The 13,063-nt window shown below is 27.6% G+C and overlaps 1 protein-coding gene across 5 annotated transcripts in view; it reads right to left on the bottom strand.

Annotated features, from left to right (window-relative positions):
* Positions 1-13,063, bottom strand: part of LOC136075500 (uncharacterized) — a 96,759-nt gene that overhangs the window by 35,580 nt on the left and 48,116 nt on the right. For all 5 annotated transcript variants that reach the window (XM_065788868.1, XM_065788866.1, XM_065788869.1 and 2 more), the window contains one exon: positions 12,086-12,146. In XM_065788868.1, coding sequence (XP_065644940.1) covers positions 12,086-12,146 — 61 coding nt within the window. The remainder of the gene's footprint in view (positions 1-12,085; positions 12,147-13,063) is intronic.

Raw genomic sequence — 13,063 nt, forward strand, 5'->3', positions numbered from 1 at the left:
AATATAAAATAAACAGTATTAAGAACAAAAAAACTCTCAAAGTTGATATTAAAGTAAAAATGCATAAAGTAAATTAAAAGAAATCATTAATAAAATTTATATACTCCTTTTTTTTTTTTTTTTTTTTTGGTTATTTTTATGGTTTTTTTTAATTAATTTTAGTTTTTTCAAATTAAAAAACTTATTAAATGTTATTTCAAAAGTTATTATAATGTCAACAAATTTTACATAATTGTTCTAAAAAAATTAAATTTATATTTTAAACAACAAGATACTGAACCAACCTTACTAAACATACAGTATGTTTAGTGACGTTGGTTAAGTAACTCCGTTCAGTAACACTGCCCAGAATAAATTCTTCTCTATGACTTGAAGTCATAAATTTAGCTTCATAACATATTTGATTTTCGAGATCTAAATTATAAGAAATAGCAACTAATTTTATTACTTTGTCATTCGATAGTCAAGTGCCGGATTTACGGTGGGGCCCCTATGCCATCTTGATGCGGAAGATCATTCACTTACAAGAGTTCTGGGCTGTGAATTCCAAAAAATTCTTTTTAAAAACAAAATTTCAAAAACTTCTGTTTGAAATAACCTAGCAAAGTTTTCCTTTTATAAATTTTTTTCATTCGGATAAGATTTCGTTCTTGATTAATGTGTTTTCAACAATCTAGTCGTCAATATTGTTTGTTTGTTTGGTTTATTTATGATCAACAAAATTTATAAGTTATTCTCAAAGAGCGGCACATTAGGCCACTCTATAATGAAAATATAATTTTTAAGATTTCAGATAAAGTTAAGACTCCAAAAGCAAAGTAATTTCATATTTAAAATTGTTCAGGTTCTTTGAGTCCACCGCATTTTAGGTAGTAACAACACGATTAGTGAGGGAATTATTTCTTTCTGCACAGTTTCATACAAACTATGCTTTCAGTTGTTTTGTCTGTCCACGAGGTTGGAGACTATACATTCAAGACTTAGTGTTTTATTGAAGGTGAGGGACTGAGAAATTAACTTTTTTGCTGTTGATATTGTGTTCCTTTTTTAAGTTAGTTCTTGATAGTCTCTTGATAGTAAGGCAAGTGTTTGAAGATGAAAGTATGTTTTGCAGCTTGCTTTAAAACTTTTTCGAGCTTGCCTATTTCTTTATCTGGAAATGGTGGCTTGTACTGCAAATTCTATATGCAGGTGAACATATGAAGTATACAGTGGGCGCCATAATGCTAAACTTCGACCTTAAAAAGTTTTCTTGAGCTTGCCAAGCCTTCAGTTGCCAGCTGATGTAGGTAACCTGTATTCAAAATCAAAATCTATTTTAATTTTAATAGTCGATAAAAGATTGACTACTAAATGATTTTTAACTCCCGTACTTGTTGATGGAAACGATAAAATTTAACTAGCAGTTTTGGACAGTGCTAGAGCATGTGAACGAATAATAATAGTACCTGGTCAAAAAGACCTGTTACAGACTAACAAAATTCCTCCCCCTTGTCAACAGTTCGTCAAAATTTCAGAGCCTTCTTCTTCCCTTTCCTATTAAATTATGTTAACATTTTTATTACTCTTCTTTCCCTCCCCCTCCCTAACCTCATTAAGAAAATAAAATGAAAGAAAACATCCTTTTTTTTCAAAAATTTAGTTTATTTTACGAAGTAATATTGTTGGCGTCAACTATATAAAAATTTTTAGACTTCTTCCCCCTATTTTTTTGAAATAACTAATATATATGACTTTACTATGATTAAAACTTAATACTGTAGTATTATAAAAGAGTAACTTTACAAAACACAATTTTTCTTATACTTCGTTGTGTTTTTTTTTAAATTGATGTGTAAATGGTTGTAGCTAATATATCCGGTAACACACATTATATTCAAACAAAAAAGCATGTTGAGATGGACTATTTCAAGGTTCATTAACATCTAAAAGTTAAAAAAGTACTAAAAACAAAGTAAACAGCATAAAAAGTTTTTTTTTTTTCAAAAAAACAAAAAAAAAAAATAAAAAAAAAACAAAAAAAAAATTGCGTTGGTTTTTTTTAGTCGCAACTCTATTCCTACTTAGTTTTGCATAAAGGTTCAATTAAGGTTCCTGTTGTGCGCAAAATATATTTAAAGTTAGGTTTTTTTCATAACAGACATATAATTTTAAATAAGTTTAACTTATATATTACATAAATATTTATACCTTCAAAAGTGGTTTCGCCCATTTTTATTTTTTAAATTTATTATTCTTAAAGCATGTTTCTCATCTTTTATAGTGTTTCTAGTTTGCCTTTATAAGTACTAATTCGTACGATATTTGCAATATTATAGTCAATATGTATATTCAAGATAAAATTTTTGTTGATGAGAACACCAAGAAGTTTTGTTACTCTTTCGCGACTATTTTCTATGCTTTCAATGTTTAATTTTGGAAAAGAAATCTCTTTGTTTTACTTAAAGGGTGCAATAACGAAAACTTTGTTATTTTTTTTAATTAAAAAAAAGTTTATTCGCTTTAAACCGTATTGAAATATTTTCTATTTCTAAACTAATCATTCATTTGAACAAAGAGTCAAGGTATATCTTATCCTGAGATAAAAATTATTGGAAAAATTGTTGGAAAAATTGTGATACGTGGCAGAACATGATAAAAATGAACCAAAAGTTGAAAAACGCCAGCACCTTGTGAATGCACAAAACCTTTTTTAAATATTTTTTACAACATCTATGTCATGCAGAAGTAACAGTTTCAGTCTTTTCGTGATTATGATTCATCATTTCTGCAGGCAGATGTTCCACATTGGTTTCTGCTGTATTTGAATATGTTACAATCAAGCTAGCTGTACTACCTATATTATTTTTTGTATATTTAGTTAGATATTCGGTAAGATCTAGTGATTTCACTGTGCCCTAATAACTGCTTTAGCGACGTATTACAAATTATAAACATCAAATACTTTGTATTTGATTTCGTTGCCAGAGGTGCATTTTTTCTAGTTTTAGAATATATTGACTTTTCAATTTATCTGTTAAAAACCAATTTTATCAAATGCAGTTTTGAGATTTTCTTTTCTAAGCTGCTAATAAATACTACAACAAAGTCTTCAATAATAAAGCAAATATGAGTATTACTGATGCGTTATATATACATACGCACAATGAATGTACAAATTACAATGTTACTTTTTGTTTTAAATATTATAAGACGATATCATTAATTAACATTATTGATATCATTATTAATAAAATATTATAAGACAATGTCATTAATTAACATTATTAATGGCATGGCAGGCCATGCCATTAATAATGTTAATTAATGACATTGTACATTGAACATTGAACACCTTAGTTCGTTCCACAATCCCTCTATTGGGTTGAGGTCGGAACTGTTTTCCGAAAAGCAGACCTTAACAAACAAAACAAAAAGTTTAACCATTTTGCTATTCAGTTTTTGTTTAATCTTAACCAATAAATATTCATACTTAATACATGTACATGTAGATAAATTAGTAAAAAGTACAGTAAGAGTAATAAAGTAAATCAGGAAATGTAAAAACTTAATACTTACCCAAGACCAATTTTCAGCTGTTCAATCACAATGCCCATTCAATGCGTTTCTTCTTAATGGCATTGTTCAGAAAAGGCTTCACAGTTGGTCTGTAGTCCAAGTATCCTTGTTCGACAAGCCTCTTCCTTGTTGTTCTACTACGGTCGGTGACATCATAGAGTTGCCTTTGCCTTGTCAGCTTGACAGAGGATGATTTGCGACTCATCTTACATAAAGATATGAGTTGACGATCATTACGAGCCGTCGTCTTCCTCATTTGTTTACAGTTTTTCCAATTCGAACTAAGAATACCATTATCAAATTTAAGTCTTTGTTTAATTCTACTGACAGATGCTGGTGAAATTCCAAGTTTTGTTGCAATATCCTTACTTTTGATTGAAGAACACTGAAGATAAGCTTTAATTTCACGTTATTTACAAGGGCTGAGGTCAGAACCTTTTCCCATTGTATCAATTAACTTACAATTATTACAATAAAGCTAATCTAATTACAATAATCTTAAGAAAAAATAAAACTGTATCATATATTTAAACAAATAAAGATTGCATTCCATCAAAATCATACCGTTCACTCATGAAGCACGTTTCGTACAATAGTTATACTTACAAAATTCATGAAATTTTATATAACACTCAAACCGTCACAAAGTAAGCAAAACGTCACGTAAACAAACAAAATTGCGTGTTGCATCAATATTTATTGGAATTTCAAAACCTATACACTTGGTTTTGTCATTTTTAACATATTTAATATATCTTAGGGAGCTATTTGGTATATATTTGCTAAAATAGACAGAAATTCTACAAATTTCTATTTCATTGTCTAGCACTGTAGTATAGCACAATTATTGATTAAATAGACAGGTGCATGTTCAAGTTTAAGATACTATATGCGCTGTATCTTGATCATTTCTCCTTTAGCATTCAAATTAGTTTGAAATGCAGTACATGTTGTTTTATGAAATGCAGATTTCCTGTTAGCAGAGTTGTTCTTAAAATCAATATTATCAATAGCAAATGGCAATGGCATGCCTATTTAAATATTTGGAGGTATAAATGCACATTGAATTGTTAACCTGTTTTAAAAAACAGTGTTTCCTAAACCATTTTTAATTGTTCAAACACTATCAATAGGAATGGAAAGTGCAAGATATGCAAAGCTACCCACCAGCGTCTAATTGCAGGATTCTTTATGTAATCCAAAGTCAACTGAAAAAGGTGTTGTGAGCAATGTAAGATTTGCTTCATGTCTTATGCTGCCTTTAAAATAATTTAAGAAATATTATTGATTAAAAGATTTTTGTTAACTTAACTTGAGTTACATTTTGTATTGCCCCAAGTATTACTCACCTGGCCAAAGAAAATAAGGATGTTGGAGTATCAAAATCAGTGAAAATTCCGTCAAATACTTATTTTCACTGCAGCAGGGCTGCTTTTGGGATTATTTGTGCTGCTTTTACCGGCTTTGCTTGATATTTGCTAAAGCAGAAGTGTTGGGACTTTTTCAAGACCTTTTCAGGAATAATTTCTCAAGACTTTCGTACCGTACAATTCTGTACGGTACGGAGGTCTTGAAAAAATTATTCCTGGAAGATAATCTTGTAGAAGTTTCTGTAAGTAACGCTTGTAAACCTTTAGTCTAGTCATTATTCTCAATTAAGCTGTATTGATGTTTTGATATAATTTGTATTGGTACCCATACCAAAACCATCTTCTTTAAAGTTTATATCGGGAAACTAAAGATTTCTATATCTGCTATGATCCGTCCAAAATCATCCAATTTTTGAATTTCTTCTTGCTTTGTGTCAATTTAACAGATCTCTGCGCTGTTACTCGACATTTTAACTGCTACTTGACATAATTGCAAAATATGGGGTATTATTTATTCTAAGAAAAAATTCTTCATCTTTATGCAACATGGAAACTTTTAACAGTTTTTTCCTAGCCTCTGTATATTCTACTTTTTGAAGATTGATTTTTGATTCTGTGTAAATTCAACTTGAAATTTTAATCAGTTGATACAGATCTAGCAAAGCAATTAAACGAAGATTTTTACTCTTTTAAGAATGGTTCAAAGCAGTCGGAAATTTCTCGCTTTATAATTAAATAAAACCACTAAAATGCACCCTTAATTTTTACTACAAGCATCAATTCAAATCATTTAAAGCACTTAAAAGAAAGATCACCTGGACCCGACCAGATCTCCTCAAAACTACTCAAATGCGTCCCTTAATTTTTAACTTGTCTTGAAACCTTTAATATGCTAAGTATGCTGTTTAAACACTATTTATCTCACTCATTTATGTCTTATCAATGAAAACTACAAACATGACAACTATCGCTAAATTACCAAACCCAAGTGACTAGTCAGACTTCCGTCCGATCTCTCTCGCAACCCACTACTTCAAAGACATTTAAGAAGAGTTGTCTCCAAATTTATTATCGAATTTACACACACCATCTTAGAAAACAGCAAGCAAAATGGATGCGAGTCATAGAAGACTAACATCTTACTAATAACAAAAAGAACAATTATATTGCAACAAATTTTGACTTTGCTAAAGTCTTTGACGTAGTTGATCACAAGGTTCTTCTTACCAAATTATCAATATACTACCCTAAATTGTTTATTTCGTGGATTGCATCGTACCTAAAAACCAGATATAAGAAACTTATACTAAGGGAATAGCAACAAAATGGTGATCTATGGAAGCTGAAATCATCCCTGGCAGTGCACTTTGACCCGATCGTTTAATGCTCTTTATACTTGATATAAACAATATATTTGACTTCAATACTCAACTGTACAAACTTGTTGATGACATCCTTACATATATTGTTGGAGCCCTATACCACTCAACCCTACTACAGGAAATTTGCAACAATGTTAACACCTGGTGCATCAAAAATAAAGTGTTATTAAACATACCAAAATACAAAATCATGAGCATACGAAGTGACAAACTTGACACATGCCCACCACCAATTGTTTTTATCAACTTCAAATCACTCGACAATTTAACATCATATAAAAACCTAGGATTGGATATAAATATAGAAATAAATACCTACCAACAATAACAGCGCATAAAACCAAAATTCTCCTTAGCTCAGTACCTAATTAAAAGTGTAAAAAAGCTCGGCTTTCATAGCGAAATACTTGTAACAATATACAGAAACATTTTTACTTAGCCAATTGATCCATAGTGCCCAGTTATTGTTTGCAGTATCAAATAAAACACAGCAAATACATCTAAAAAAGCTGAAATTTATAGGTATTAGTCCAGGAATCGCCAGAACATAATATCACGTTGAAAACACCGATACATACGTTGAAAATATATGTATAAAAATCTTAAAACAAATTCTTAGAAACACAAACCATCTGATGTACATAAAGATAAAAACAACTTTGGGTTCAAGATGCCACTGCAAATACAGCTTACAAAAATAATTTTACCCAAAAACATTGCGTCTTATAAGAGATGGGAGGCATAGCTAGTACATTAGTTAATCCCAGCAACTATAAATTTAATCACCATAATATATGTTTAAATATATTTGCATGTATGTAAAAATTCAGTATTTCTAAATTCTGAGACCATTGAATTTAAATAAAGATCTATAAACTTAAAAATCAGCACTCTGAGTGAGAAGCTTTTTTTCCATCTAGTTCCTCTCATAGTATTAATCTTATCCTTTTGTAATAATCCTCTGGGTTAAAAAGTACTGTTGTCTTAAACAGACACCTAAAAAACTTTTAATGATTGTTTGTGTTTTTTAAGAATATGAGGTGTTTAAATTTACGTAGATAAACGAAAAGTTATCTTAACCAGTGTAATCTAATTTTATTTTTTGAAATGTAAATTTTGAAAAACAAAAAAAAAACTTATTTTTCACAACTATCCTCCCAGCAAACAATAAGTTTTTATCTTTTTCGTTCTTTTAATCTCCATTTTAATCCTCCATTTAATAATAATATTTAATATTTGAAGCAATAATATCAAGTCAAAATTAATTTCTTAAAGCTTAGAAATGTTTTTAAAGACCGGAAAAAAATCAAAACATTTGAGTTGGTACGTTTTTACAAGAAGCATTGTAAAAAAATAAAATGTCAATATCAAAACATTGGAAATGATACAATAGTAAAACTACGAACCAATCTATTTTATCTAAGAAGTTACATTAATGTCAAAATCGGGGGGTTAAAAAAAAAGATTTTTGTCTACATTTTGCTATGAGGATCAAATACGTCATACCACGTGATATAAAAAATAAAAATTTAGTGACACCTGTAATTTTTCAAATGTTTTTTATACGTAGAACTTAAATCAACAAAAAGTTTATTGTAACAGGTATGTGCACAAGTAGGTACATAGTGCCTTGCACTAAATACATGCACAAAAAATTTTCTTTTTAATAATTTGTTATTTAATTAACTCAATAAATTTTTGTTTTTATTTTGAATGTCTTTTTTTTTTAAATAAATTGATTAAATATTTAAATGAAATTTAAATACATCAAACTTCTTTTTTTTTTTTAATTATAAATCTTACTTTGCTTACTAATTTTTACTTTATGTTATACATAAAAAATACATAACTAAGTTTGGCGTATATAATCTTTTGTATCTATTAATGAATGCAGTTTTATCTTAAAAATATTTTACAACAAAATCCGGGAACAAATTTAAATAAACTAAATGATTTGTTATTTTTTCAGGTTTTTTATTTAAAGAATAACTGTTACAAAGTTTGATACAGTGTTATTTTTAGATGAAGACAATCTAGTGGTAGTGGGTCCCAAAATATAGTTAACTATTAATAAGCTATGCTCTTAGTCATCATCTCAAATCGGTTAGAAAACTGCAATGCAGCAGAAGAAAGCGAGTTACTTAATGCTAAGTTAGCGTATCATTCTATACGTATTTATAAACAAACGACAAGTAATAATTTTAGAATAATTTCTTTGAAGCGTTTAGAGGTTGGTTTTTAAATCATTTTCTTATACAAGAAATTTATATTTGTTCTTATAATTATTTATTATTATTTAATATAACATTTTATTTGTTAACATTTTTGAAATTTTTAACTTTAGTTCAGACAATATTCTTGTCTGAATTAAAATTGAAACAAAAATAGCAACCTAAACTATTGTAGAGCAATCAAAAATGGTTTTTGTTTTTGGAAAAAAATGTTTTTGGAAAATAGACAATCAATGATTTCCACTCAGCTAGAAAATCGAAATTTTTTCGGATTTCACAATGCTTCAACAGCACTAACTTTTTGCTTTATGTTGGCTAAATTTGAAGACTTTGGGAACGTTGAAGACATCAGACATTCGGGCGGACGTCATAATGGACAATTGGCTGAAAACATTAGGCTGGTTCAGCAAAGCGTTGCAGATAGTCCTGAAACATCAACAAGAAGAAGCTTAATACAGTTCGTTGTATTGCAAAGCACACTTTTTCGGGTTATAAAAAAGACTGCACAACTGAACGAATTTGTAAACAACCCAAATTGCATATATTGGGGAACAATATGTGCAATTTGGAATTTATTAATTTGGTTAATCTTAATTTTAATGTATTAATGGCTATTATATGAAAAAAACTTAAAAATTTCAATTAGCATTCCAGCATAAAACGTTCGAAAATTAAATACTTTCTGCAAAATAAAATTTAACACAGTAAACATTTTCACTGATATCTTTGATTTGGTTAAAGTTTTTGATTAAACTTTATTTATTTAAAATTTTAAAAGTAGAAATATGAAAGCTAACAAGTAAAGCTATAACAGAAAAATACATAATACTAAAGAACTCGACAAAGGACACTAATCTATATTTGTTTATAGAAGTTGTCGGTAAGTATTAAATACAATAGAGTGAAGCATCACTAGACGTAAAGCAATTTTCATCAAAGACGTAAAGCAACCAGCGTAAAGCAATTTTTTCTGCGAACCATATCTACTTAACCCGGCCATACTTTAATATGTCTATGATGGATTTAATATTTATACATAGGAATTTCGTAAAAGTAGTATTGCATATAGAAAATTCAAAGGATGAGATCAAATAAAGACATTTAATTAAAGTTATACCATAAGATGTTTGAGATTATTTATGCATAAGGGTGTTTTGATTTCCCCTAAAAAAATGTCTTTGTTGTCATTTAATAAGATAGTTGAATCTCGCTAGCCAAATGTTTTATATCCAAAAAGATGCAACAATATTTTGGCTATATTTGATGCAGGTAATCTGAGGTGCTTGAACGAGGCTGAGCCATGAAAGCCAACAGAGAAATAAGAAAAATTTCTATTAAAAAAACTTTTTATATAAAGGAGGATAGTAATAAAAACAAAGAAAAACAAACAGATGTTCAGAATAAACACAGATATAAAAAAAAAAAAAATAAGATTTTTAATGTACAATATGTCATTCAAAAGCAAACATTGTTTGTATGGTCCAAAGAAAAAAAAAGGCATATTCAGAAGTTGAAAAAAAAATTGAAGCTTCTGCAAATTGAGTGAGGATGTGAGTCACTTTAAGTAAGGATTTGGATAAAGCATGTTGAATGTGTCTTTGAAACAACTAATACCAAAACATTCTTATTTATGGAACTACTTTCAAAGTTAAATCCTCACATTTCGTAAAAAAACTTGGGTGTGACAACTTTTATGCAATCAATGCATAGTTAAACAAATGGGGAAAAAACAACCCTTTGATTTAAACATTGTCAGGTAGAACTTGTTAAACCAAAGTTGGTTTTACTTAACCCTTATGGTGGTTTATTCCTGAAAATTTATATCAAACAGTGATTTGTTTCTAATATTTTGAATAATACGGTAAACTTGCGTAAATTTTTGCTTCGATTCTTATGTCTTTCAAACAACTGTGTTATACACTGAAGGAAGCTATAGATCAAGTTATGGAAAAAGAGTTCATACTTCTCAATCAAGTTACCGTAACGAACAACTATTGCACATCAAAGGCAAATGAGTTGCGCATGTCCGTGAAATTGTATAATACTTTGCGCTAAAAAAGTTTACATTGAAAGTGTTTCTATTTAAAGAGCAACAAACTGGTGAAAACTATGCAAAAGCACTTAAAAGTATTCTTATACACTAAATGTATTGATTGAATTAAAACTGCGTATTGTTGATCAGATATTAAGTAGTGCATGTGCTCTAAACAACAATGCGTCTTTAATGACTAAAGAAGGAAGATCTGTTATATGATCTAAATTATCTGTAATGCAGGAACTTAAAGCTAGCATACTCATTAAAAGGCTTCATAAATGGACAGCTCTCAGTACTTTGATGGAAGGTGCTTGTTCTTTATTTGACGCAAATTATCTCAAAAAACCCTTTACTTAACGACTAGATGGAACAGTCATTATGATATGTTGCAGGGCATGTTTTGACTAAAGGTCCTACTCATTTATTTATTAGATACAGAATTAATCAGGAAAAACCATGCCTACTAAATAAGAGTTACTTACTAATGTTCTAGTGCTTTAATCATATTAAAAATTTTTAATTTTTTATCGTGAAACACAATAATCCAAACGGACATGTCACTGTGGGAAGTGAGAAAAGAAAAAAATTTAAATTGAGAAATAAAAAAACAATCATTCTACTCAGGGAAGTAACTAATCAGCAGAGAAATTCTTGAAGGACTTATTATCAGAACTAAGTTAGAGATTTAAAGCAAAGACCCTAAATAAAATAAATAAAGACAAAGACCCTTTAATTGTTAAAGAAAAAAACCGTGTTTTTTTTTTAACAACCAAAGAATAATTTGACAACTCTAATTTATTTGCCTCAAGTCCTAACAGTAATATTGCTGCTAACGAATCCAATTATGGTAATACACAAAGCTAGGAGGAAAAATAATAAACTTATATTAGAGAAGGTAAAGACATGCGGAAATCAACTTTTTAAATTGAAAATCGACAACAATCATCAAAAAACAAAAAGAATACAAATTGAAGGTAGTGCAGACAGTATATTGCAAAACTATTTGGCACCTAAGCATTGTATTATATATTAATATCAAAAGTTCATGTGCTTCATAATGATTGCAATAAAAAGAAGTAAATAAATCTTCAAAAAGCAACTCTAAATATATTTTGTTTATGATAAATTCCAAAAGTTATGGTTTAATTTTTTCTCCTTAAGATATTAAATAAGTCTTTTCATATATATATATATATATATATATATATATATATATATATATATATATATATATATATATATATATATATATATATATATATATATATATATATATATATATATATATATATATATATATATATATATATATATATATATATATATATATATATATATTTATATATATATATATATATATATATATATATACAAGGATAGCAATTTTTGGTAAATCTTTAATCAACTATAAAAAATAATCTAATTCTGATATGTGATGCATACATATACATTAATTTAAAAACTTTAAACAAAAACTTTATTAAATAAATATTGTAAAAATTATTTTACTTTTTTCATCAAGTTTCATACTATCTCCCTTTTTCATAGTTCTTGATTTTGTAGGTAAACTCTAAAATAGTATTAAAAATTATAAAAAGTTATTTTTACATTCACCAGTTAAAAGCAAAACATTGTGTAAAAAAAACTTAAATTAAATTTCTTTTCCGTTTAACAAATATAAAAAAGACACAAATACATAAATAAAAGCAAATATTGTTAAAAATATTTAAGAAGGTGAATTGAACAACCAAAATCGGTTGCTCAATTCTACATCTTAGATAAAAACTAATCTACATACTGAAGCCATAATCTTGTTTATTTTCAAAACTAATTATATTTTTGCGTTTCAAAACTGATTGCAATTGTCTTTCTACTTCATGTTTATAAGTATTTTTATAAACTTCTACAACTCCCAGTAACTTTAACCTTTGGAGCTGTCTGAAATTTTTATTTTACTCGGAAATGTCGCTTGCAATGTTTTATTAAATCTCTTTTCTTTTCTTGCAGAAAAATTGGTTGTATTAGTTGTGACAAATAAAAATTATTTTTCACATGTGAATTTATTGAACTTTAGAATTGAAATGGTTTTTTTATTTCTTCATTTGATTTATTATTCTTTTAAATTTTTTACTTTAGTCTAAATCTTTTTTTTTTTTTCTACCAATATTTTAACTTTTGTTAAAATAATGACATTATGACAATGTTTTGACAATATTGCAATATTATAACCAAACTATAATTAAACGGTCTTTAATATACTTTATATAAATGTTAAATATAACTTTTATAGATTTAAACTAAATACTAATCATACTATGTTATATATATATATATATATATATATATATATATATATATATATATATATATATATATATATATATATATATATATATACATATATATATACATATATATATGTATATATATATATATATATATATATATATACATATATATATATATATATATATATATAAATATATA

The sequence above is a fragment of the Hydra vulgaris genome, chromosome 01, assembly GCF_038396675.1.
Source record: "Hydra vulgaris chromosome 01, alternate assembly HydraT2T_AEP".
Classification (NCBI taxonomy): domain Eukaryota; kingdom Metazoa; phylum Cnidaria; class Hydrozoa; order Anthoathecata; family Hydridae; genus Hydra; species Hydra vulgaris.